Source organism: Ascaphus truei, chromosome 4, assembly GCF_040206685.1.
Source record: "Ascaphus truei isolate aAscTru1 chromosome 4, aAscTru1.hap1, whole genome shotgun sequence".
NCBI lineage: Eukaryota > Metazoa > Chordata > Amphibia > Anura > Ascaphidae > Ascaphus > Ascaphus truei.
Window position 1 is genome coordinate 406,073,756 of NC_134486.1, and position 22,705 is coordinate 406,096,460.

Genomic DNA, 22,705 nt, shown 5'->3' on the forward strand with positions numbered 1-22,705 from the left:
CCTCCGGACTACCATTTGCCTCAACAAACATGGAGGAGCCCGACCCAACAGGTGGCTTCTGAATAGCAAATGTCAGAGCTGGCAAAATTGCGCATACCCGTGGCTGATTCCAAATCCCTTCTTGCCCATCTTCAGTAGACTGGCAGCGCTCTGATTGGCCGGTGAGAAAGTTCCCACGCTGGGATTGGCTGGAGTATTTCATGAATGAAATCAGAAACCAACAAGAGACCAGCTTCAGAAATTTCAAGTCTAAATATCTTCAGTCCAGCATTTTGCGGCCAAGTTCTCAAAAAAGAACGTAGCGGTTGCGGCTAGGATTGCAAGCCATATTTAGTTCCAGGATGTTTGGAGCAAACTCCCGGTAAAGTGATTTCAAGTCCTCCGGAGGAAAGAGATTGCTGGCGTCAGGTACTTCATGCCGATTTGAGTTCCAGGACATTTCGGGCTAAGTCCCGGTCAACTAAATACTCTTGTTTTATGTTCTATTTAGCTAGGAAAGTCTAGTGTTTTTGCCCCAGGTCCCAAGTAAGTGTGTGTTTCTCATGTAGTTTGTGTTCCACTGTGTGTATGCCTTCTCATGCGAATAAATTTACAATTTATTTCACTAATCAGTGCGGTTGTCACTTTTTTATAGAAGCCGTTTAGACGTGATTTGCAATAGAGAATACCATTTTTTCCTCACATTTCATTCACGATTCAGAGCTACTAGAATAAGCGCCACTGTCTCTGGTGTCGAAGAAAGAAAAGTCTGCGGCGTAGGAGATGGAGTCTGCCACGCTCGCGCTCCAGGGGGGTCAATGCTTCAAAATGAAATCCCCCCTGCACCGTTAATCCTCCGGTGCCACGATCACAGCAGTCACATGACCGTGGGTGGCAGAGGCACCGGAGATAGTAAGGTTAGCTACATCTGTATGTGTTTGTCAGGGTGGATTCCTGCTTCAACTCTGGTATGCCCCCGAGCCATGGGTCAGTGGTGGCAGAACACATTATTCTGTGTCAGCTTGCAGAGTCTTAAAAAATGTTTCATCCAGGTGCTCTCATGTCCTCTTTATTCTTACCATGTCCCAATCCAACAGAGATTCTATTTTCATGTGCAAGAACTCTGACAGTCCCGCGCCGGCTTGTCGGCATACATCCACAATTATATCTCTGTGATCTTTAGGTAGTTTCCGGAATTCCAGAGAGATCTGAAAGCAGACGCATATCATACATCACAAACCACAGTACTATAGTAATGTTTATTAAAAAAAAAGAAATTAATCTTCTCTGAATGTATTGGGCACACTTTAAAAAAAGACCTGCGAGTGATTCGATAAAGGGGAGACCTCAGACATTTGGAAAGCTCTGTGTACTATCAATTCATTTATGGAAAACAAAGAACAGATCCTGCGCTCCTACCAATTGGGCTAAAATATACTAGTGACAGTTTTACATTTAGAACCTAAGTCTGGAGTCAATTCGTTGCATATTTTAATCAAAAGATGATTGAAGCCGCCAACCTCATCAAGGTAACCTCCGTTTAGCAGGTACCGGCACTGAATACACATAATTTCTTATTGTCCTGCGGACTTAACTTTGTGAAGCATGTTAAAGTGCCCTTAATGGGTTAAATAAATGTAGCATATGCTTATTTGTGATTTAGTGCAGTTTAAAGCTGGCCAACGCCAGAAATAAATATCCTTTATTGTAAAAGTAAACTGTGGGTGCACAAATGATTTCATTTATGTAGAACTCTCATGTTGGCCACCAAAACCCTATCACCAGCTACAAAACATCTACACTTCAGAACTGTACAATTACAGAAAATTGTAAGTTCTTCATAATACTGTTTTTGTTAGTGTTTGTAGTGGTACATAAACAAATATAACACCAGTGACCTCTATGTATTTTGCACTGCGTGCGTCGTCAGGAGGAGGTCCTAATGAAGCACACAGAGCGAAACGCGTAGGGGTCACGAGGGGCTGCTACATTAGTTGCTATTGGTGGAGTTACAGATTGGTTGGAAAGAAGCAGTGAACACAGCTGACGGAGTCTACGGGTCCGGAGCTGAAACATCTCCTTCATCAGCTGTTGATCCGGATCTCCTGGTCCTTACTCGTACCTGTTTCTAACCAGTTCTAAGTTTAAGTTGATATTTTTTTGTGTCATGCAGTCCTATTGTGGGACTTTTAAAATACATACCATATTCATACTAAAATTCAGACTAAATCTCAGTGTGCTCTCCGTTTTTCTGTTTTTGTGTTACATTGTGAGCTCCCCTTGGGGGTCTTACTATACAGGAGAACGTGGAGTACTCCTCCAGACGGTGGCAAGAGAAATTCAGTATATTACACACATGGTACAGCGTGAGTGCGCACTTCCTTGCACTTTAAGTGTACAGATTAATGTATTAATATGTGTTCTATCATCCTTTGTTGTTTTCAGTTAAGAAACATTCCATTTCAAGTAAGCACGAGTAGTATAGGTCCTAGACTGTTCTCTCTACTGAATGGGAGAAAGCATGCATTTAGTAAGGAGTTCTCAGTGTTAGTAACTCCAGAGTGTGTTTGGATTGGCCCAAACGAAAGGTCCCAAGTGCAATTCTGATCAGATAGGTATGGACGAAGTATACGGAGCTAGGGGGAAATCAAGCTGCCCAGAGGTTGTGCCTGGGACAGAGACTTTGACTCTTCTCTCTTACCCCAGCCAGGAGAAAGCTGGGAACCCGTAAAGTAAAATTATCTGTCACTGACTATCTTCTAGTTGGTAAGTGGGCAAGCCACCCAGCTGTAGATAGGATTGTCACGGTAGACCAGGTCTTTTAACACCATTTATTTTTAAGGGATCAATCACAGGGCAAAACAAGACAGTGAAATAAAATTAGGTTTATTTTGGTTAAATCCTCGGAAACACACAGAAATACAAAATGCAGTACCAAAATATACACACTTACAGGGGTCTGGGGGAATGAGATCTACGTTTCCAAGGTGCAGGGACCCACTTCAAATGGGTTTCCCCTGTCCACTTCTCTGCTTCAGGATATCAGAGTGCTGCACACAGCAGCCACAATGAGATGTACCTCCAGCTGGTCATAGTCCAACTCCACATTCCTTCCCAGAGTGTCTCTCCCTCTGAGAGTCTCCACACTCCTTCCCAGGGATGGACTAATGCTCTGATCAGCAGTGTTCCGTATATACCCCTTGGTGGCTAGCCTTTAACATTGAGCAAGGGTAGCCAGCCAAGAGAAACAGTGCCTGGGGCTCAGACCTGGTAACTGATTCTATTAACTAGTGCCCTTCCTTTGTTTTGATCATATCTTTTCCATAGAACAGTTGTGATAGTGAAAAACGGAATGCGAATCCCTGTGCTTCTGCCTAAAGGGTTAACAATACATGTGAAATAAATATGTATACATGATGGGCAAATCTATGAGATAAAGGAGACTTTTAGTTACATCCTTTGATCAAATAATGCCCAAGCCTGCCACTAAACGCCAAGGTAAGTCTCATAGGCAGGTCCCTACACTGACTGCAACTAGTGTTATGCGAAAATGCCCCAAATGGGGTTAAAATGTCCACGCATGTGCTTATATCACATATTGTGATAGTGACCTGCCAATTACCAGGCATGAGCATAGGTTCGCCCCTTTGATTACCCAGAGACAGGGAGGGGTGGTGAGAGGTGTGTCCTAAAAGAGCAGAGCAACAATCAGGTAGCCACACATTTTCTCCAGCATCATAGATCATGTTCCTGTTCTCAGACGTGGAGGAAATCGCTCACTTCTCTTACTCCTGAGAGAAGCCTGATGGATACATAGAATTGACACAATAACCATGTAATGTTTCTGACTGCAGGACAGGATACGGCCCCGCAGGGCAGTGGTAGGGAGTAGTACACGGACCTTAGCCTGGGATCAGAGGCCTGGGATGCATGGGGTAATCAGGTCCAGTTCCAGGATCGAGGCTGGCGGCAGGCAAGGGGAAGTCAGGTCCAGTTCGGGGGTCAAGGCAGGCGGCAGGCAAGGGGTAGTCAAGTACAATCAACATCCAAGCACAGACAGGCAAAACAAAGGCAAAAACAGAGCTCAGGGACAAGGTACAGAGTACTTTGCACGAGCAAAGTCAAGTAGCAACTACCTACTATTTAAAGGCCAGAGGCAGCTGCTGGCAATGAGAGGCTCATTTCCTGTAAGGAACTGAGGGCAAGAATGCCAGGAAGCAAAATGACCACTGTACAATCAGTGAGGGTGTGAAGTTACATCCTGTCAGCAGCCATCTTGGATTTTTTTTTTTGGATCCCTTATAGTATCCCTCCCTTCAGGGTTGAACTCCGGGGCATCCAGGTTCTGTTTTTTTCTGGCTGATGATGGTGAAACATCTTAATCAGGACTGGAGCATGAAGATTCTGAGTCTTCACCCAACTCCTCTCCACAGGACTATACCCCTTCCAGTCCACCAGATATTGAATTGATGACCTGGAGATACGAGAGTCAAGTATCTCTGGTATCTCATATTCAATTTGACCCTCAAAAATTACTGGATTAGGAGCAGGGTCCTCTGAAAAGTGATTCTTCATCACAGGTTTCCGGAGGGACATGTGGAACATGGTGGGGATTTTTAATGAAGAGGGTAGCTCCAGCTTATAGATGACTTCATTGATCTTCAAGATGATGTTGTAGAAAGCAATGAATCAAGTTCCGAGTTTATCAGAAGGTTGGCGTAGATGGATGTTCCGTGTTGACAGCCATACTTTATCCCCCATGGCGTATGGGTGTGATGGCCTCCGATGTTTATCCGCTGACTTTTTTGTCTCTCAGTAGCTGAGTGAAGGGTTGCCTGAATCCCCTTCCAAAGGTCCTGCAAATTCTGTGCCCTGGTATCAACCGTTAGGACACCTATTGCTGGAGAATGAAGGGGAAGGGTACAGGGATGGTAACCCCATGCTGCAAAAAATGGAGAACAGCCAAGAGAGCCATGAGATACAGTAGACTGTTGTGGACAAATTCTGCCAGTTGTAGGAGTTCTGCCCAATAATTCTGATTTTCGTTAATGTAGCATCGAGATATTGCTCCAAGGATTGGTTGGTGTGTTCAATTTGCCCATTGGATTGTGGGTGGTAGGCAGATGAAACGTGAAGGTCAATCCCTAATCGCCTGCAGAATGCCTTCCAAAATTTCTAAATGAACTGGGATTCTCTGTCTGAGACAATCTGTAAAGGCAGTCCATGCAGACGAAATACCTTCTTGGTGATGATGTCTGCCAGTTCAGGAAAAGAGGGACGCTTTTTTAGGGGTACGAAATGAAACTGTTTTGTGAAACGGTCAACAACAACAAGAATGGTTGTTATACTATGAGAGGGGAGAAGTTCTACAATAAAGTCCATGGATAGGTGCGTCCAAGAACTGGAGAGTATCGGCAGTGGCTGCAGAAGCCCACAGGGCAGTGTTCGGGGAACCTTAGTTCGGGCACATACACTGCAGGCCGAGACAGTGTTAGCTACCAAAAACGAACAGTTTGGATGGAGGGATGGCTATTCCCACGGGCACCTTGTTCTGGCCTTTCTTAATATGATGAAGAATCGTAATTGCGGAAACAATTTTAGATGAGGGAATGATGGGACCCTTGTCCGTAGAATTGGTGTCATCTGAGGAGAACTGCGTGATAGCGCATCCGCTTTTACGTTCTTGGAACCCAGGCGGTAGGAGATCCCGTATATGAAGCAGCTAAAAAAAGTGCCCATCTAGCCTAATGGGTGTTTAGCCTGCGTGCCTCCTCGAGGTATTCTAAATCCTTATGGTCTGTAAGAATCGTGACTGGTACGACGGTTCCCTCAAGAAGGTGTCTCCATTCCTCCAGGGTCATTTTTACGGCTAGTAGTTCACGATTGCCCACATCGTAATTGTGTTCGGCAGGGGAATTATTATTTTTTGAGAAAAAGGAACACGGATGTAACCGACCCTGGATCTCACTTCTCTGTGACAGGACTGCACCTGCTCCAATGTCAGAGGCATCCACTTCGACATTAAAAGGATGGTGAGGAGCAGTGTGTTTCAAGATGGGTGCAGATTAAAAGATCTTTTTAAGCTTCAGGAATGTCGCCTGAGCCTGCGGAGACCAGCTTGTGTGATCTGCCTGTTTCTTTGTCATGGCTGTGATGGGTGCAACGATTTTGGAGAAGTCCCATATAAATTGCCTGTAATCATTTGCGAAGTCCAGGATTCTCTGGATAGCTTTTAGTCCCTTAGGTACTGGCCAGTCCAGAAACGTTTCAACCTTGGCAGGGTCCATTTCTAGCCCAGAGATAATGTATAAGAGAAAAGGCAGGATTTCTCGAACTCACACTTCTCTCGAATTTTGCGAAAAGGTTGTTATCCAGGAGGTGTTTAAGGACTACCCTCACCTGCTGATGATGTTGTTCCAGAGTCTTAGAATAGATGAGGATATAGTCAAGGTATACAATAACAGAGGAGTCTAACATCCCTCTGAAAATGTCGTTAACAAAGAACTGGAACTGTGGGTGCATTGCATAGGCTGAAGGGCATCACCAGAAACTAATAGTGTCTGTCGTATGTGTTGAAAGCAGTTTTCCACTCGTCACCCTGTTTTATCCTTATTAGCTTATAAGCTCCTCTTAGATCAAAGTTTGTAAAAACGGTTCCGCCCGCAGACGGGCAAAATGTTCGGTGATCAGAGGGAGAGTGTGACAGAGTGAAGTCAACTCCTATCAGTTACGCCTGGGAGACATATGTCTGAGTGCTTCATCCAGCACTCATAAGGGTTAACTCAGGTGGAAGTTAGGTAGTCAGGAAGTAAGATGACACCTGAGAGCCAGCAAGGTAGATAAGGATTTTGTTACCAGCAGTAGCTGGCTCTCTCGGACCAGAGCACATGGATATATGTGCTGCTAGCCAGACGGATACAGCACACTACTTACTGCAGCCAAAGTAAGATTTGTTTAATTTGTTTTCATGACTGCTTAAAAGACTCTTAAGGTTTGGTTATGGTTTAGCCAGCCAGCCTGCTAGATAGGTCTGCTGTGTTAGTCAGTTTTTCTCCCAACGTGGAGCAGGATTTATTTGTTTAAAGGGACAGTGTACCCGCATGTTATGTTGCTGTGGAGAAATAAAGCCACTGAACGTTTTCATTTATCCTGAAACTACACGTGTGGACTGTTCCCTGACCTCGGCTACAGGCCGTCCTGCCATAGGTGGTGTCAGAAGTGGGATGTCGGACGGGCCCTGTATCTGAAGGGCCACACATACACACAAAAAAAAATGGAGACAATTTTTTCCTCAGTTCCTTGAGCAACAGCTCCAGCTAGCAGAGAAGCAAGCTGAGCGACAGGCCCAGCAATATGAGCAACAGGCCCGGCGAGAGGAAAAGCTACTCCAATTGCTGGCCGAAGGCCCAGCCCCAGGCAGACCAGGGATTCCAAATAACCCACCGGTGATGCTGCCTAAAATGAAGCCAACCGAAGACCCAGAGGCATTTCTCCTCACTTTTGAAAGGGTAGCCATGGCTCACGGCTGGACAGTTGATCGCTGGGTAACGACTCTGGCTCCACTCCTCATAGGGGAAGCTCAGGCAGCCTACCAGGCTCTTCCAGCAGACGAGGCCATGGACTATCAGAAACTAAAGGCTGCTATTCTGGATCGCCTAGGCCTCACTCCAGAGACCTACCGACAGCGGTTCCGGACAGTCAAATATACAAACAGAGACAGACACCGGGTCGTAGCCCACCGCTTAGTAGACTTATGTACCAGGTGGATACAACCGGAAAAACATACCAAGGCAGAGATCCTTGAACAGTTTGTGCTCGAGCAGTTCATACAGATACTGCCCCCCTCCTCCCGCTCCTGGGTAAAAAGACACGCTGCATTTTCCCTGGATTCAGCGGCCCGCTTGGTGGAAAACTTCCTGGGCGACGACACCCAACAGGATAGCTGGGAACGGCCGGTGCAAACACCATTTGCTTCCGGTGATGCTAGAGGCAGGAGAGCAGACAATCGAGGGGTCTACAACCCGCCAGCTCGGGAGATCCAGTCAACCCGATCGGAAGACCCTTTCCCATCTCGGAGGGTTCCTGGTACAAACTCCCACAGAGACGCCCGTCCCGGGTCCGAGGCCACTGGATCACTCAAGGGAGGCCGCCACCCACAGTATTCCCCGAGAACCTGGACTCCTGTCACCCACCCGGTGGAGAGGATAACCCCACCAACCAGAAGGGAGGATCCCATCCAACAGCGGAGAGGTCCAAACACCGAGCCCCGTCGAGAGCTTCCGCTGACGACCGAGGTTGCGGACTCAGGAGATGATGAGATGGACTGTTCATATGGCAGAACCACTGCCACAGCTTGTCTCCGAGGGGACCACAATCCGTGGTTAGTCCCAGTATCTCTGGAGGGGACAAAAGTAAACGCCATGCTGGACTCGGGCTCTGGAAAAACCCTGATCCTAGAGGGCCTAATTCCAAGCAATAGACTATCTTATGACTCTCCTTGGAATATCGAGTGTATCCATGGGGATACAAAGAGATACCCGACGGCGAACGTTCTACTGCGTATCCATGATCAAGAGGCTAGCCTACTAGTGGGAGTTGCTCCCTGGCTACCTGCTCCTGTTCTACTTGGCCGAGACTGGCCATACCTCAAAACATTGTTGGCTCCTACTCCTACGGAGCCTACTTCTCTGGTACCGGCGAAGCCCGGAGACTTGTTCCCTTTTTCCCCAGAGATTTTCCCCCGTAGACACCATGTCCCAAAGACACGTAAACAGAGACGTGCGGAAAAAGAGGACTGGTTAAGAAAGGCTGGGACTCTTGGTAACATTAGTCAGCCCAAAGGACTGCAGGTCATGGCCGGGGATGACCAGGGTGGGGAACAGATAGATACGGGAAAGTTGCCAGACCTGGATCTTCCTGACTTCCGTCAGAGGCAGAGGGAGGACCCAGCTCTGGCTAGACAATATGAGAAGATGGTACAGGTCAACAACAAGATAATGGATGAACAAGGTGTAAAAGTGTTTCCACATTTTGAACTGTTGAATGACATCCTATATCGTGTGAATAAGGTTACACAAACAGGGGAGGTCATTCGACAGATGCTAGTCCCTAAAGGGTTAATTAAAACAGTGTTCACCTTAGCCCATACTCTCCCATGGGGTGGTCATTTGGGCAGAGATAAGACCACGGACCGCATCTCGTCCCGGTTTTACTGGCCAGGCATACATGGTGACATCATGAAACTATGTGAGACATGTCCTGAATGCCAGTTAACTAGCCAAAAAGGACAGAAGACGGCTCCCTTGGTCCCTCTGCCCTTGGTAGCCATCCCATTCGAGAGAATTGGGGTAGATCTGGTCGGACCTTTAGAACCCTCTGCGAAGGGACATAAATTTATACTCGTTGTAGATTATGACACCAGATATCCTGAGGCCTTCCCTCTGAGATCAGCCACTACTAAACAGGTTGCTCACAGGCTGTTAGAACTGTTCTCTAGGGTAGGACTTCCCCAAGTAATGTTAACTGACCAGGGAACACATTTCATGGCAAAGTTAATGCAGGATGTCCTGAAGTTATTGGAGGTAAAATCCGTCCGGACCTCGGTCTACCATCCTCAGACTGATGGATTAGTAGAGAGGTTTAACCGTACTTTAAAAACCATGCTTAGGAAGTTTGTGGACACTGAAAAGCGAGCTTGGGATGAACTTCTCCCTTTCCTGTTGTTTGCGGTACGAGAAGTTCCCCAATCATCCACAGGCTTCTCCCCGTTTGAGCTCCTATGTGGACGCCAACCTCGGGGTATTCTCGACCTACTGAAGGAATCCTGGGAGGAGGAGCCCTCCCCCTCCAAGAATACCCTTCAGTATGTCATAGACCTTAGAAACCGCCTAGACATGATAGGTCGGTTTGCTAAGGAAAAACTCAAATCTGCTCAAGAACGTCAAGAGAGGCAGTACAACCAAAATGCTCGCTTGAGGGTCTTCCAACCTGGGGACCAAGTGATGCTACTACTACCGACATCAGAGAGTAAACTCCTTGCGAAGTGGCAGGGTCCTTTCCAAGTTCTCCGCCGCACCGGGGTGGTGAACTATGAGATCTCTCAACCAGGGTCCAGGAAGGGTAAACAAATCTACCACGTGAACCTCCTAAAACCCTGGAAAACGATGAGATCGCTGTTCATTCACCCTCGGGAAGGAGAGACGGATTTGGGTCCACAGCTTCCAAAGGTTAGTACGTACAATGACCATCAGGTTCCCATGGGAGGGCAGTTAACAACGGAACAAAGGTCAGACCTACTAGATGTATGTGACCAGTTCCCAGATGTTTTTTCTGAGCTGCCAGGGCAGACTGATTTAGTGTCCCATAGGATTGAGACAGAACCTGGCGTAAAAGTACGGTCCCGTCCCTATAGATTGCCAGAGGGCCGAAAAGACCTGGTAGAGAGGGAGATTATAGACATGTTGGAATTGGGCGTGATCGAGGAGTCCCACAGCGAATGGTGTAGCCCTATCGTGTTGGTCCCTAAACCAGATGGCAAGGTGAGGTTTTGCGTCGATCTGCGAAAGGTAAATGCTGTATCCAGATTTGATGCATACCCAATGCCTAGGGTGGATGAATTGCTTGACTCGCTTGGTAAAGCAGAGTATATCTCCACCCTAGATCTCACGAAAGGATATTGGCAGATACCTGTAGCGAAAGAATCCAAATGCAAAACTGCCTTCGCCACCCCTCTCGGTTTATACCAATTCGTCACTATGCCATTTGGGTTACATGGGGCTTCAGCCACGTTCCAAAGGTTAATGGACAAGGTACTACGACCCCATAGGGCATATGCCGCGGCCTACTTGGATGACATTGTCATCTATAGCAGACACTGGCAGTCGCATATAAAAAGGTTAAGGGCAGTCCTAACGTCCTCAAGAGAAGCAGGGCTCACTGCAAATCCAAAAAAATGTGCCCTGGGTAAATCCACTACAAAGTACTTGGGCTATGCCGTTGGGGGAGGGATAGTACGGCCACTAGCTAGCAAGGTGGCCGCCATAAAGGAAGTCCCCACCCCACAGACAAAGACACAGGTCCACGCCCTTTTGGGGTTAGCAGGGTATTACAGGCGGTTTATCCCCAATTTTTCAGAAATTTCTGCACCCCTAACAGATCTGACAAAAAGAGTGCCCCCGACCCAAGTTAAATGGTCTTGGGAGTGCCAAGATGCCTTTGACATGCTTAAAAAGTGCCTGTCAGAGGGCCCCGCTCTTCGGAGCCCAGATTTTAAAGAGCCCTTCATCATCCAGACGGATGCCTCAGAGGTAGGACTGGGAGCAGTGCTGTCCCAGCAATTTGATGGTGTTGAACACCCCATACTGTTCATCAGCCGGAAGCTGTTCCCAAGGGAAGTGAGGTATTCCGTCATTGAGAAGGAGTGCCTCGCTATAAAATGGGCAATTGAGGCCTTGAGACATTATGTCGCCGGAGTACACTTCACCCTGGTCACTGACCATGCGCCCTTGAAGTGGTTAAACACCATGACGGATGAAAACTCAAGGTTGACCAGTTGGTATATGGCCCTCCAACCCTTCTCTTTTGATATTCAGCATAGACCTGGAAAGGACCATGGAAATGCTGATTTTTTTGTCAAGAGAAGGAGTGGAGGGTCGGGCTTCAGCCGTGTGGGACACTAGCCACACACAAACAGGGGAGGTATGTGACAGAGTGAAGTCAACTCCTATCAGTTACGCCTGGGAGACATATGTCTGAGTGCTTCATCGAGCACTCATAAGGGTTAACTCAGGTGGAAGTTAGGTAGTCAGGAAGTAAGCTGACACCTGAGAGCCAGCAAGGTAGATAAGGATCTTGTTACCAGCAGTAGCTGGCTCTTTCAGACCAGAGCACATGGATATATGTGCTGCTAGCCAGACGGATACAGCACACTACTTACTGCAGCCAAATTAAGATTTGTTTCATTTGTTTTCATGACTGCTTAAAAGACTCTTAAGGTTTGGTTATGGTTTAGCCAGCCAGCCTGCTAGATAGGTCTGCTGTGTTAGTCAGTTTTTCTCCCAACGTGGAGCAGGATTTATTTGTTTAAAGGGACAGTGTACCCGCATGTTATGTTGCTGTGGAGAAATAAAGCCACTGAACGTTTTCATTTATCCTGAAACTACACGTGTGGACTGTTCCCTGACCTCGGCTACAGGCCATCCTGCCACAGAGAGGATACCAGTGCTTGATAGTACTGCTGCGGCCGAGTTTATTCGAGCATTTGCCCGTTCTCGGCCGCAGCAGTAACCTGGCGCGCGCCGGAGGGTGCCGGGCGCGCTCCGAAGCAGCGGAGGAGCGACCTCCGATCGGGGCTTTCTTCCTCCCGCTGCTGGGTCCGCCGGGTCCCCCGGAACCCCCTGCCGCCGTCCCCCACATCGCGGGACACCAGGGCTCCCTCGGGGAGCCCTGGACGCGCGTGCAGGGGGCGCAGGCACCCGATGACGCATGACCGCGCATCGGTGACGCGCGGCACGCCGAGGGGATGCCACTAGCAAGCCGGGAAATCTCCCGGCTTGCGGAACTGGCCGCAGTGCAATAAATCGTGTCGCCAGTGTAATCTCATTCAAACCCCGGTAATCAATACAAGGCCTCAATGACCTGTCCTTCTTTGCCACAATTAAAAACCTGCACAAGCAGGAGACCAGGATTTACCAATGAATCCCCTCTTCAGGTTCTCGTCAATGTATGTCCTCATCACCTTGGTTTCAGGTTCAGAGAGAGGATACGTATGTTCATGAGGAAGAGTTATCCCAGGAAGAAGGTCGATCGCACAATCAAACGATAGATGCACAAGTAATTCTTCAGCCTGCCCTTTGTCGAAGACCCGCCTCAGGTCAGAGTAACAAGCTGGATGACCGGGTAAGTCCTCCAGTGCAGGTAGTAGAAGCGTACCCATAGGATGACAGGGTGAAAAACATTTGCCATGGCAGGCAGACCCCCAAGTAATTATCTCACCCGAAATCCAGTCAATCTGGAGATTGTGGGTATGTAGCCAGGGAAGCCCTAGAACCACATCGATGGCTGGGGAATTATTAACATCCAGCTGGATGACTTCATGGTGCAAAACACCAACCGTAGTTTTGATTGGAATCATCTCTTGTGACACAATCCCCAATCCCAACGGTCTGCCATCAATGGAGGAGATACCTAGGGGTATGACCTTCCTCTGGAGAGGAATATTGATCCGTGGAGCGAAGGCTTTATCTACACATATACTGGCGGCCCTGGAGTCCATGAAGGAATTGGTTGTGACAGAATGGTCCTGCCAAGATTGACAGATGGGAATCATCAAGTGACAGGGAGATGGGGAGAAGGTGCAGATACTCCAAGGAAACTCCCCTATTTGCCCTGGGCACTGGCATTTCCTGATTTCTTTAGGACAGGTTCATGCGAGAACAATCCTGCTCCAGGCGTCTCTCTCTCATCCAAAGGTCCAAGGACATACAAAGGGCGATCAGTCCCTCCAGATCTGTGGGCAGATCCCTGTATGTCAATTCGTCCTTCAGTTTCTCCTCAATGCCCTGACAGAAAGCAGCCTTCAAAGCCCCCTCGTTCCAATCGGTCTCTGCTGCCAGGGTCCTGAATTCGATAGCATATTGTCCCATGGTACAAGAGCCTTGTTTTAATTGCACGAGTGATAATTCATCAGAAGCCGCACAACCGATGGTAACAGAGATTGTCCGGAAGATTTGCATGAAAGCGACAGGGTCATCCAACAAGGGAGAACCCTTTTCATAAAGAGGTGATGCCCAAGTCATTGCGTCATCCACGAGGTGAGAGAAAATATATAACACTCGAGAGAGGTGGGTAGAGAAGGATGACGGTTGTGTGTCAAACTGCTCCTGGCACTGTTCTGGAATCCTCTGCAAGCTGAGGGGAGCCCACCACAGCGGATAGGAGTAGGGATCTGAAGTTCCCTTAGGACTACAGGTACTGGTGCAGACATGGACAGAGCCACCCTGGGGGTACTGAGGACTGCACAGGGTCTGCAGCGTGGAGGAGATTGAGTCCAGTTTCTGATCCAGCGTCGCTAGGTGGATGGCATGGGCTCCCAGAAGCTGGCCCTGATGGGTAACAGCATTCGCTACCTCTGCAGGGTCCATTGCATGGCTCGTGCAATGTGTAACATTGCGGACTGCAGGACAGTATACGGACCCACAGGACAGAGGTAGTGGAGGATTAGTACACTGAACTTGGCCTGGAATCAGAGGCCTGGGATGCAGGGGTAGTCAAGTCCGGTTCCAGGGTCGAGGCAGGTGGTAGTTGTTAAGCAAGTGGTAGTCAGGTCCGGTGTCGAGGAAGGCAGCAAGCAAGGGGTAGTCAGGTCCGGTTCCGGGGTCAAGGCAGGCAAGGGGTAGTCAGGTCCAATCAAAATCCAAGCACAGAAAGGCAAAACAAAGGCAGAGCTCAGGCGGGACAAGGTACAGAGTGCATTGCACGAGCAAAGTCAAGTAGCAACTGCCTGCTATTTAAAGGCCAGAGGCAGCTGCTGGCAATGAGAGTCAAAGAGAGGCTCATTTCCTGTATGGAACTGAGGGCAGGAATGCCAGGAAGCAAAATGGCCACTGTAGAATCAGTGAGGGTGTGAGGTCATATCCTGTTGGCAGCGATCTCGGATTTTCAGGCAGATTCCTTATAAACCCCTAAGGACCTTAATAAGTCACTTCATCTGCATTGTTTTCTTTAAGGTATGTCGTTCAGTAATTTTATCCATTGTGATGGACTTATAGCAGTGGATATTGTGCTGCTTGTAGTGAATTTTTCTATATGCCTCTATGCCCAGGTTGGCCTAGTCTAGAGTGTAGGGCTTGGGGTTGTCTGGGGATTAATATCTCCATTCCACCCTATTCTATTCCATCAGTGATCAAAATTCTGAGGAACGGACCACTAAACCCTTCTTTTAGGTTTCCAAGCTTCTATCAAAGCTTTTCATGACAACCCTCTTACAACAGTACAGTTACTTTCCTTTTCAGTCCTTGAATCTGAGAATTATTGATTTTTTCTAAATACTGTATCCTAGACTCTCAACACTATTAAATACATATTTCAATCGTTTCATATATCCCTAAGGTGACAATGCATTTAGTCACAAGACTTTGTCAGAAAGTTGTTCCTCGATACATTCAGTTACTGTGGGGTTATTATGGGTATTTTGTTGCAGCACCATTTACTTATGAAGATATACAGTACCTATTAATATCATACATATAGCTATATCTAATTAATACCATTTATGTACATGAAGCATTATTGTTTTCAATTCTTGTCTTACATGCACTCAATATTGTTACTCTTACATAATTTGTAGGTATGTTTACGAGGTTTCGGTGGCTCTGATTTGTGGCCTACAAACTTCAACCAACCCTAATATGCAGTATATGCTGCAATATGTGTGAGAGTCAAGGGTAAATATTTGTTCACTGGAAGTATACTGGACTCATGGGTCAGTCAGCAGGGTAATACAGGAAAAGCTGGAAAATGTTTGGGTTTTATGCTAGAATAATGCCAACAAATAAATGGGACCTAAGGCTTCACAGCAGGGAGGGAAATGGCACAACACGTAAAGTAGTTGTCCTAGTGTGCACAGATCGTTATAATTCAGTATATCTGTTTTAGAGGTGTAAAAATGCCAGCTTTCTCCAGACTGAACACAGCATCGGGATTCCTGTACTACAACGTGTCAGAGAAAAATATGTTCTTACCGTTGGGAAGTCTTCGAGCACCTGCCTGTACTTGTCTTTGCTCTCAGTGTATTTCCACTCTGCATCATACAGGAAGGTGTGGAATTTGTGCAACATGGGGATCTTGGCTTCCAGGCCTATAGTCATGTCATCTTCAATAGTGTCTAGAGCACGTAAGAGCAGGTAATATATACAGACCGAATGGCTGTGATGACAGAATAACACATACATATCTTGTGATACATTTCACTTCAGTGTTTCATGTTATCAAAAAAATCACAATGTTACCATCCCATAAAATGAACATGCTACACTGATAATGGCACAGAGTATCTTATTCTTCATATGGTTTTATCTTCATGGTTATAAGTCTCATTAGATTGAAACAATATAGAGTATTGGTGAGCAACAGGCGGCCCTCGGGGGCTTCACCTGGGACCCTCCAACTGCTGGCCGCTCCAGCATCCCACTGTCTCTCTCTCTGTCCAGTGAAGAGGAAGGGGAGATACATCTGCCACAGCTCATAGCTTCTCCTTACGCCATCAGCTGCTTAGTGAAAGTGCACTGATACTACTACTCCTCTCATGTGCTAATCACCCGTTCCATGCGGTATGCGGTACAGTATTCATCAGTGCACAATAAGCAGCTAAGCAGAGAGGAGGGGGAAGCTTCTACAAGCAGCTGCAATGTTACTTCTGCCTGTGCACCATATATATTTATATGGGGGATGTGTGGTACTTTTTAGGGCCCTAAAGCTACACATGTGGCCCTTTTTTTTTTTTTTCAACTTTATTTTTATTAGTTTTTTGTGCATACACATCATAGCGTACAGAATATTGTCAAGTGTTTCAGGTATACACCAAACTTACGGGAACAAATTACGAAGAACGGACGGACATTGGGGGGACCACAGGACAGGACAAAGACCGACTGACAACATCTAGGGACAGGGCAAAAAGGGGAAGGATGGCGGGGAGGGGGGGGGGTAGGGATGGGGGGGGCGGCCTGGGAGAATCGCTGTTCCCTCGTTTCTCAGGAGTCCTGCACCACACCTGCCGTTGCTCTGCTCCAGTCCACCTCTCAAAGGAGCCTAAACCCGGTTCACCTCGTTTTTCCGATGATCATTAAATCGGTCCACCGCTATACCTCGGGGGGAGCCCTACTGTCAGATCGTCCCGTCAAGCTCCCAGCCCGACATCCAAGGAGAGCCCACCTATCTCTATCAAAGCCATATTGTGGCCTCATTCATCCCCTGAATATCAGTCTGAGCAAGCCATAATGACCATACTTTTTCAAATTTGTCGGCTGAGTCGTTAACTAAACTCGTTAACTTCTCCATTCTGCAAATGAACCAAATTCTGTTTCTGATTTTATCAATAGACGGAATCGCATTCTGATTCCACAGTGCTGCGGTCTCGCACCTCATAGCGGTAGCAAAATGTGCTATCAGCTTGTTACCCGATCTAGATACCTCGTTTGTAGGTTTACCTAATAAAAATAGCCACGGGTCCAGCTGGATTTTGAGCCCTAAAAAGATCCTCTGCAGCCAATCTCGGATCTGGGTCCAGACCGGCACTAATCTCGGGCAAGACCACAGCATGTGCACCAGATCCCCCTGTTCCCCGCACTGCCTGGGGCAGAGCGGGGAAGCACCCCTGACGAATTTAGCTAATCTGATTGGGGTGAGATACCACCTTAATAATACCTTATATGATTTCTCCTTCAATGTCGTGCATATGGAGCTTGAGGCCGCAGCTTTAAACACCGCGGCCCAGTCCTCGTCCTCTAGTTGAGCCTGGAGATCCTCTTCCCATTGTGCCATGAAACGGGGTTTGACTGTCCTGTCTGAGTCAGTATTCACCACCTCTCTGTACAAGGCAGAGATCAGTCCCCGCGTGTCTGCTCCGCGCACGCAGAGCTGTTCGAATTTAGTCAACGGTGGTCTCACCGGGTGTGCGTTATAGAATGCCCGAACCTGGAGGTACCTCATGAAATCAGTGTTAGGTAAGTCCGTTTCTGACTGTAATAGTTCAAAAGATTTGATCTTGCCCTTAACCTCCAGGTCCTTCAATCGACTAATCCCTAATTGCCGCCAGCGCGGGAAGCATTTTTCTGCCAGCCCAGGAGCAAAGTTCGGGTTGCCATATAAAAGAGCCATCAGTGTGTGTTTGGAGGTCAAAGAGCAGCTACTTTTAGAAGCCTCCCAGACCGAGAGTGAGTTGCGCACAGAGGACAGAGGAATGAGCACATCCTTCACCCGTGTCCTCGGGTACCAGATCAGGTCCCTGAGCTCCAGTGGGGCGCACACCTCCCTCTCCAGTGCCACCCACCTCCTGAGCCCCGGGTCCCCATGCCACTGCGTGATTTGGCACAATTGTGCCGCTTTGTAGTAGGATATGACGCTCGGAACTGCTAGGCCACCAGCTTCCTTAGCTTTCTGCATAATTTTTACTTTAATCCGTGGTTTTTTATCTTTCCAAATAAATTGAGAAATAGCTTTTTGGAGCCCTGCAATGTCTGCTCTAACCACGGCAACTGGGAGAGTTTGGAACAGATATAGAATTCGGGGAAGGATGTTCATCTTGACACTATAGATCCTCCCCAACCAAGAAATACCATATGCCTTCCACTCCTGTAGCTCTTTTATGAGAGTCCTCAACAGTTTGGGATAATTTGCCGAATATAAGGAGCTCGTCTTTTTGGTGATCTGCACTCCTAGGTATTTCATGGAGGAGGGGCGCCATCTAAACTCAAAGTTGAGTTCTATCAGCTTCTCCATTTCTCTTGGCATGTATAGGCTTAGGGCCTCTGATTTAGATTGATTTATTTTGAAACCAGAGATCTGGGCAAAACGCTCTAGAAGCTCGAACAGATTGGGCAACGAGATGAGCGGCTTGGCCAGGGTTAGAATAATATCATCCGCGTACAGAGCCACTTTGTGCTCCTGCAAATGGATCTGTACCCCAGAGATATCAGCGTTCCTCCGAATTTGTGCTGCGAGTGGTTCGATGCATAAGGCGAATAGCAGGGGCGAAAGCGGACATCCCTGTCTCGTACCACTTTGAATTGGGAATAGTTCCGAGGGGAATCCCTGGTGAACCACCATTGCTGAAGGTGCCGTGTATAATGCCTTAACAGCCTGTTGGAATATGCCTCCAAACCCAAACGCGCCAAGCGTGGACTCCAGGTATGGCCAATCAATCCTGTCAAAGGCCTTTTCCGCATCTAAGCTTAGGGCTATACCCCGAATCTCGTTGGCTCCCATAAAGTCTATTATATCCACTATTCTCCTAGTATTGTCGGCCGCTTGTCTACCTCTAATGAAGCCAACTTGATCCGGGTGGATGAGCCCTGGCAGGATTATATTTAATCTATTGGCCAGTAATTTAGAGTAGATTTTTACATCTGTGTTAATTAATGATATTGGCCGGTAACTTTGGCAGCTAGTGGGATCTTTGTCCTCTTTATGGATTACTGAAATCGACGCCTGGAGCATCTGTCCCGGGAAGGGCTCCCCTGCTAATACTCCATTAAACAGCTGGAGCATGTGCGGAGCCAGAACTCCGATAAATTTTTTATAGTACAGGTTGGAGAACCCATCCGGGCCTGGGGCTTTTGATGCTTTTAAGTTTTTTACTACCGCCTCTAATTCTTCCCTTGTGAAGTCTCGTTGAAGAGCCTCTCGCTCCCTTCTGTTCACTTGTGGCAAGTCTGCATCCGCTAGGAATTTCTGTAGATTACTACTTGTCCTAGCATTGTGTACAACCTTCTCTCCATTATATAGCTGTGCGTAGAATTTCGCGAACTCCCCTACTATGACTTTAGGGTTTGAGGAACTCTGGCCTCCAACTGTCTTAATTGATTGAATATTAAAATTTGGTTTCCGATTACGGAGTCTGGTGGCTAGCATAGTGTCCGGTTTATTAGCTTTCTCATAGAACTTCCTCTGTGTCCAACTCATGTCTTTCTCCGCTCGGGAAGTAAGGAGGAGGTTTAGCTGAATTCTAACATCCTTCAACTCCTTTAGAGCGTCATCTCTACCTGTCTGGTTATGTAGAATAGAGAGCTCATGTAACCTGTGATATAGCTGGGATAATTTGGCTTCCTTTTTCTTTTTCCTATTTGCAGCTATCCTGATTAGTACCCCCCGAATCGTGGCCTTATGAGCCTCCCATAACAGTGATTGGGACTCCACACTGCCACTATTTATCCGGAAATAATCTGATATTTCAGACTTCACTTTGTTTTGTATATCCGGGATTTTAATTATTGATTCATTTAGCTTCCAGTTTGCTCCTGGTCTGGCACTACCAAATTGACTGCATCTCAGCTCTACTGATGCATGGTCCGACCAAGTGATATCATGTATGCTTGTATCGGAAATTTGTGGGACCATTCTGCTCGACACAAAGAAGTGGTCAATCCTACTGTAGCTGTCATGTGGGTGGGAGTAGAAAGAATAACTGTGGTCTCCCTGGTGCTGCTCTCCAGATGTCCACCAGGCTAATCTGTTTGAGGCCTCTCAGTAGTGGGATATTCCCCTCTCTCTTATTTGTTTTCTGGGACGTGGTTCTATCTACCCTCGCGTTCATGACTGTGTTAAAGTCGCCACCCAGAACTATTTGTCCCTCGGCCCACAGCTGAAGCTTCTGAAAAAATGCGTTGTAAAAGTCTGATTGACCTTCATTTGGAGCATATATACAGGCTAAAGTCATTCTGACCTGCTTAAGGATCCCTATCAGAACTAGGTATCTCCCCTTCGGGTCCCTTTTAACCTTTTCAACCTGGAAGGGGGTGTTATTTTGAAACAGAATAGCTACACCTTTCTTTTTCTCCTCCCCTGATGCTAGGAAAAACTTTCGGAAGTTAGAATCGAGGAATTTTGGGTTATTGCGCGAGCTGAAGTGAGTCTCCTGGAGGAAGACCACGTCAGCCCGTCTCCTCTTGAACTCAGTAAAAGCGACTCTTCGCTTGTGGGGACTGTTGAGCCCTTTGGCGTTTTGCGAGATAAAAATTACCTCCATTTTATACAGTAGTGTCTGTGTGGTCCTAATATGTAAGCCGGTGTGATCTTACCCCGGGCCCTGGGCATGTTCTGTGCGTGGAATTCGTAGTGCAGACTCCCAGATCGCCTATTCAACCAACCGCCTTTTGGGACCATATCCAAGATCTCTCGGCAGACTTGCGTGTTGTAGAGCTGACATCTGTAGGGCTCTTCCTGCCTTCCGCCTTTTGGAGCTGGGGTGTGGAAGGGGTGAAACATGAGGGAAGGACACATAAACAAAACACATACAAAAACAGAAAGAACCATGGTGGTCCCTTTGGACCTCTGGTTCATTGCCCGGTGGATATCTTCTGTCTCTGGACCCCCCTCCCTCCTGGTCCAGATCCATGGCCCACCGTCTCGGCCATGCCCATCCGGGTGTTTGCCAGGGAAACAGTTCAAGCCCACCTCCCTGGTAACGGCGCACATGCCTGCAGGTAGAGTGGCCTTCCGCCCCCCTCCCGCCGACACTTCATGATAACCCAAACCTACTTACTATCTTTTAATCTATCCCCAACTTTGTCCCTAACTAGCCCTGATTGCCCTCCCTCCACCCCCCTAATGCCCCCTGTTAAACGAAAACTAAATACCCCGAACCTTCTTTGCCCCCCCTCTCGCCTTATTTAGCCCGCTAATCCCCTTAGCCTGGGTCCCCTCCCTTTTGTATGGGCTCTAATAAACCGTTCCTGTATTTATACCCCTGCCGGCTGGCTATGTCGCGCCCTCCTCCCTTTATCTAGACTCTCCTTTTGCCCATATCTACCACACTGCTGTTCGTGGGCCACCTTCTCTGTCCCTCCCTGGCTGCTGTTACAACCCATGCCTCTCCCTGGCGGCGGAATTCGCGCACCCCTGCCAGGGAGGTCCTTTGCCGTTCCGGGTCCCCAAGACATCCGGGCATTCCCCCCTGCGTCTTCCGCTTCCGGTCCGTCTGACCGAACTCCCGCTCTCGCGAGATCCGGCTCAGTGATGTCGTCAGACTGGGCGAGGCAGACGCATACAGAGTCAGCTCCTCGCGGGAAGAAGGTGTGTCCGGAGGCGGCTCCACGGGTGGGTCCCCCTCACGGAGCAGTCGTTCCCGCCAAGATCTTGGCCGCCATTGGTGTCTCCACGCCTCGACTCCTTCGTCTACTTCAGGTAAGCCTGTGGTGGCCATTTTGGCGGCAATAAATGTGGCAAGGAAGTCTTTGGGCGATTTTCGTCTTTCTGAGCCTTCTTGTGCTACACCCTTGGTATTGGTACTGAGGGGCTGTTCATGTCAGGGGGTTAAAACTGGGGAAAACAAGCAGCTCCTGCGGCAACTTCGAACTTTAAGAGCTGCATCAACTTTGGCACTTTTGGGCAGTTATGGACACTTGTCCCCTCCTGCTGCCTTCTCTTGCCGTTTTTCTTTCGGGGAGGAGGATCCCGGACGCCGTGGTGGTATATCCACTGTGAGCTCCTCCTGCGCCCCCCGCGAGCCGGAGGCTGGGGTCCCTCTGACTCCCAGCTTCTTCAGGAAGCTCATCCCCTCCGACGGGTGTTTGAGCACATGCGGTCGGCCATTTTTTATCGCCACTAGGGCAAACGGGAATGCCCATCGGTAGCGAATCTCCCGATCTCTCAGCTCCTTAGTTATATGCCCCACCACTCTCCTTCTGGCCAGTGTGATGGGGGATATATCCTTGTATACTGTCAGTGTTATCCCCTCAAATGTAATGTGAGGGGTGGCCCGTGCGATCCTGCTCACCTCCTCCTTCACTGAGAAATAGTGGAGTCTCAGGATGACATCCCTAGGGGGGTTTGACGGCAATGGTCGCGATCTCAGCGCCCTGTGGCACCTATCCATCCGCAGGTCTGATTCTGCCTTGCCTGGGAGAATAGATGCCATCCACCTCGTCAGTAGCGCCTCTGGCTCTAGAATTTCCTCTGGGATGCCCCGAACCCTCAGGTTATTTCTCCTGTCTCTATTTTCGGTATCCTC

The 22,705-nt window shown here is 48.1% G+C and overlaps 1 protein-coding gene across 1 annotated transcript in view; it reads right to left on the reverse strand.

The window, feature by feature from the left end:
* The window catches only part of LOC142492208 (squalene synthase-like), a 33,133-nt gene extending 17,230 nt beyond the window's left edge, over positions 1 to 15,903 (reverse strand). Inside the window, exons 1-2 of the mRNA XM_075594882.1 lie at positions 15,720 to 15,903; positions 1,059 to 1,187 (exon numbers count right to left, since the gene is read on the reverse strand). Coding sequence (XP_075450997.1) covers positions 1,059 to 1,187; positions 15,720 to 15,845 — 255 coding nt within the window. The 5' untranslated portion in view covers positions 15,846 to 15,903. The remainder of the gene's footprint in view (positions 1 to 1,058; positions 1,188 to 15,719) is intronic.
* Between the last annotated feature and the right edge of the window lie 6,802 nt (positions 15,904 to 22,705).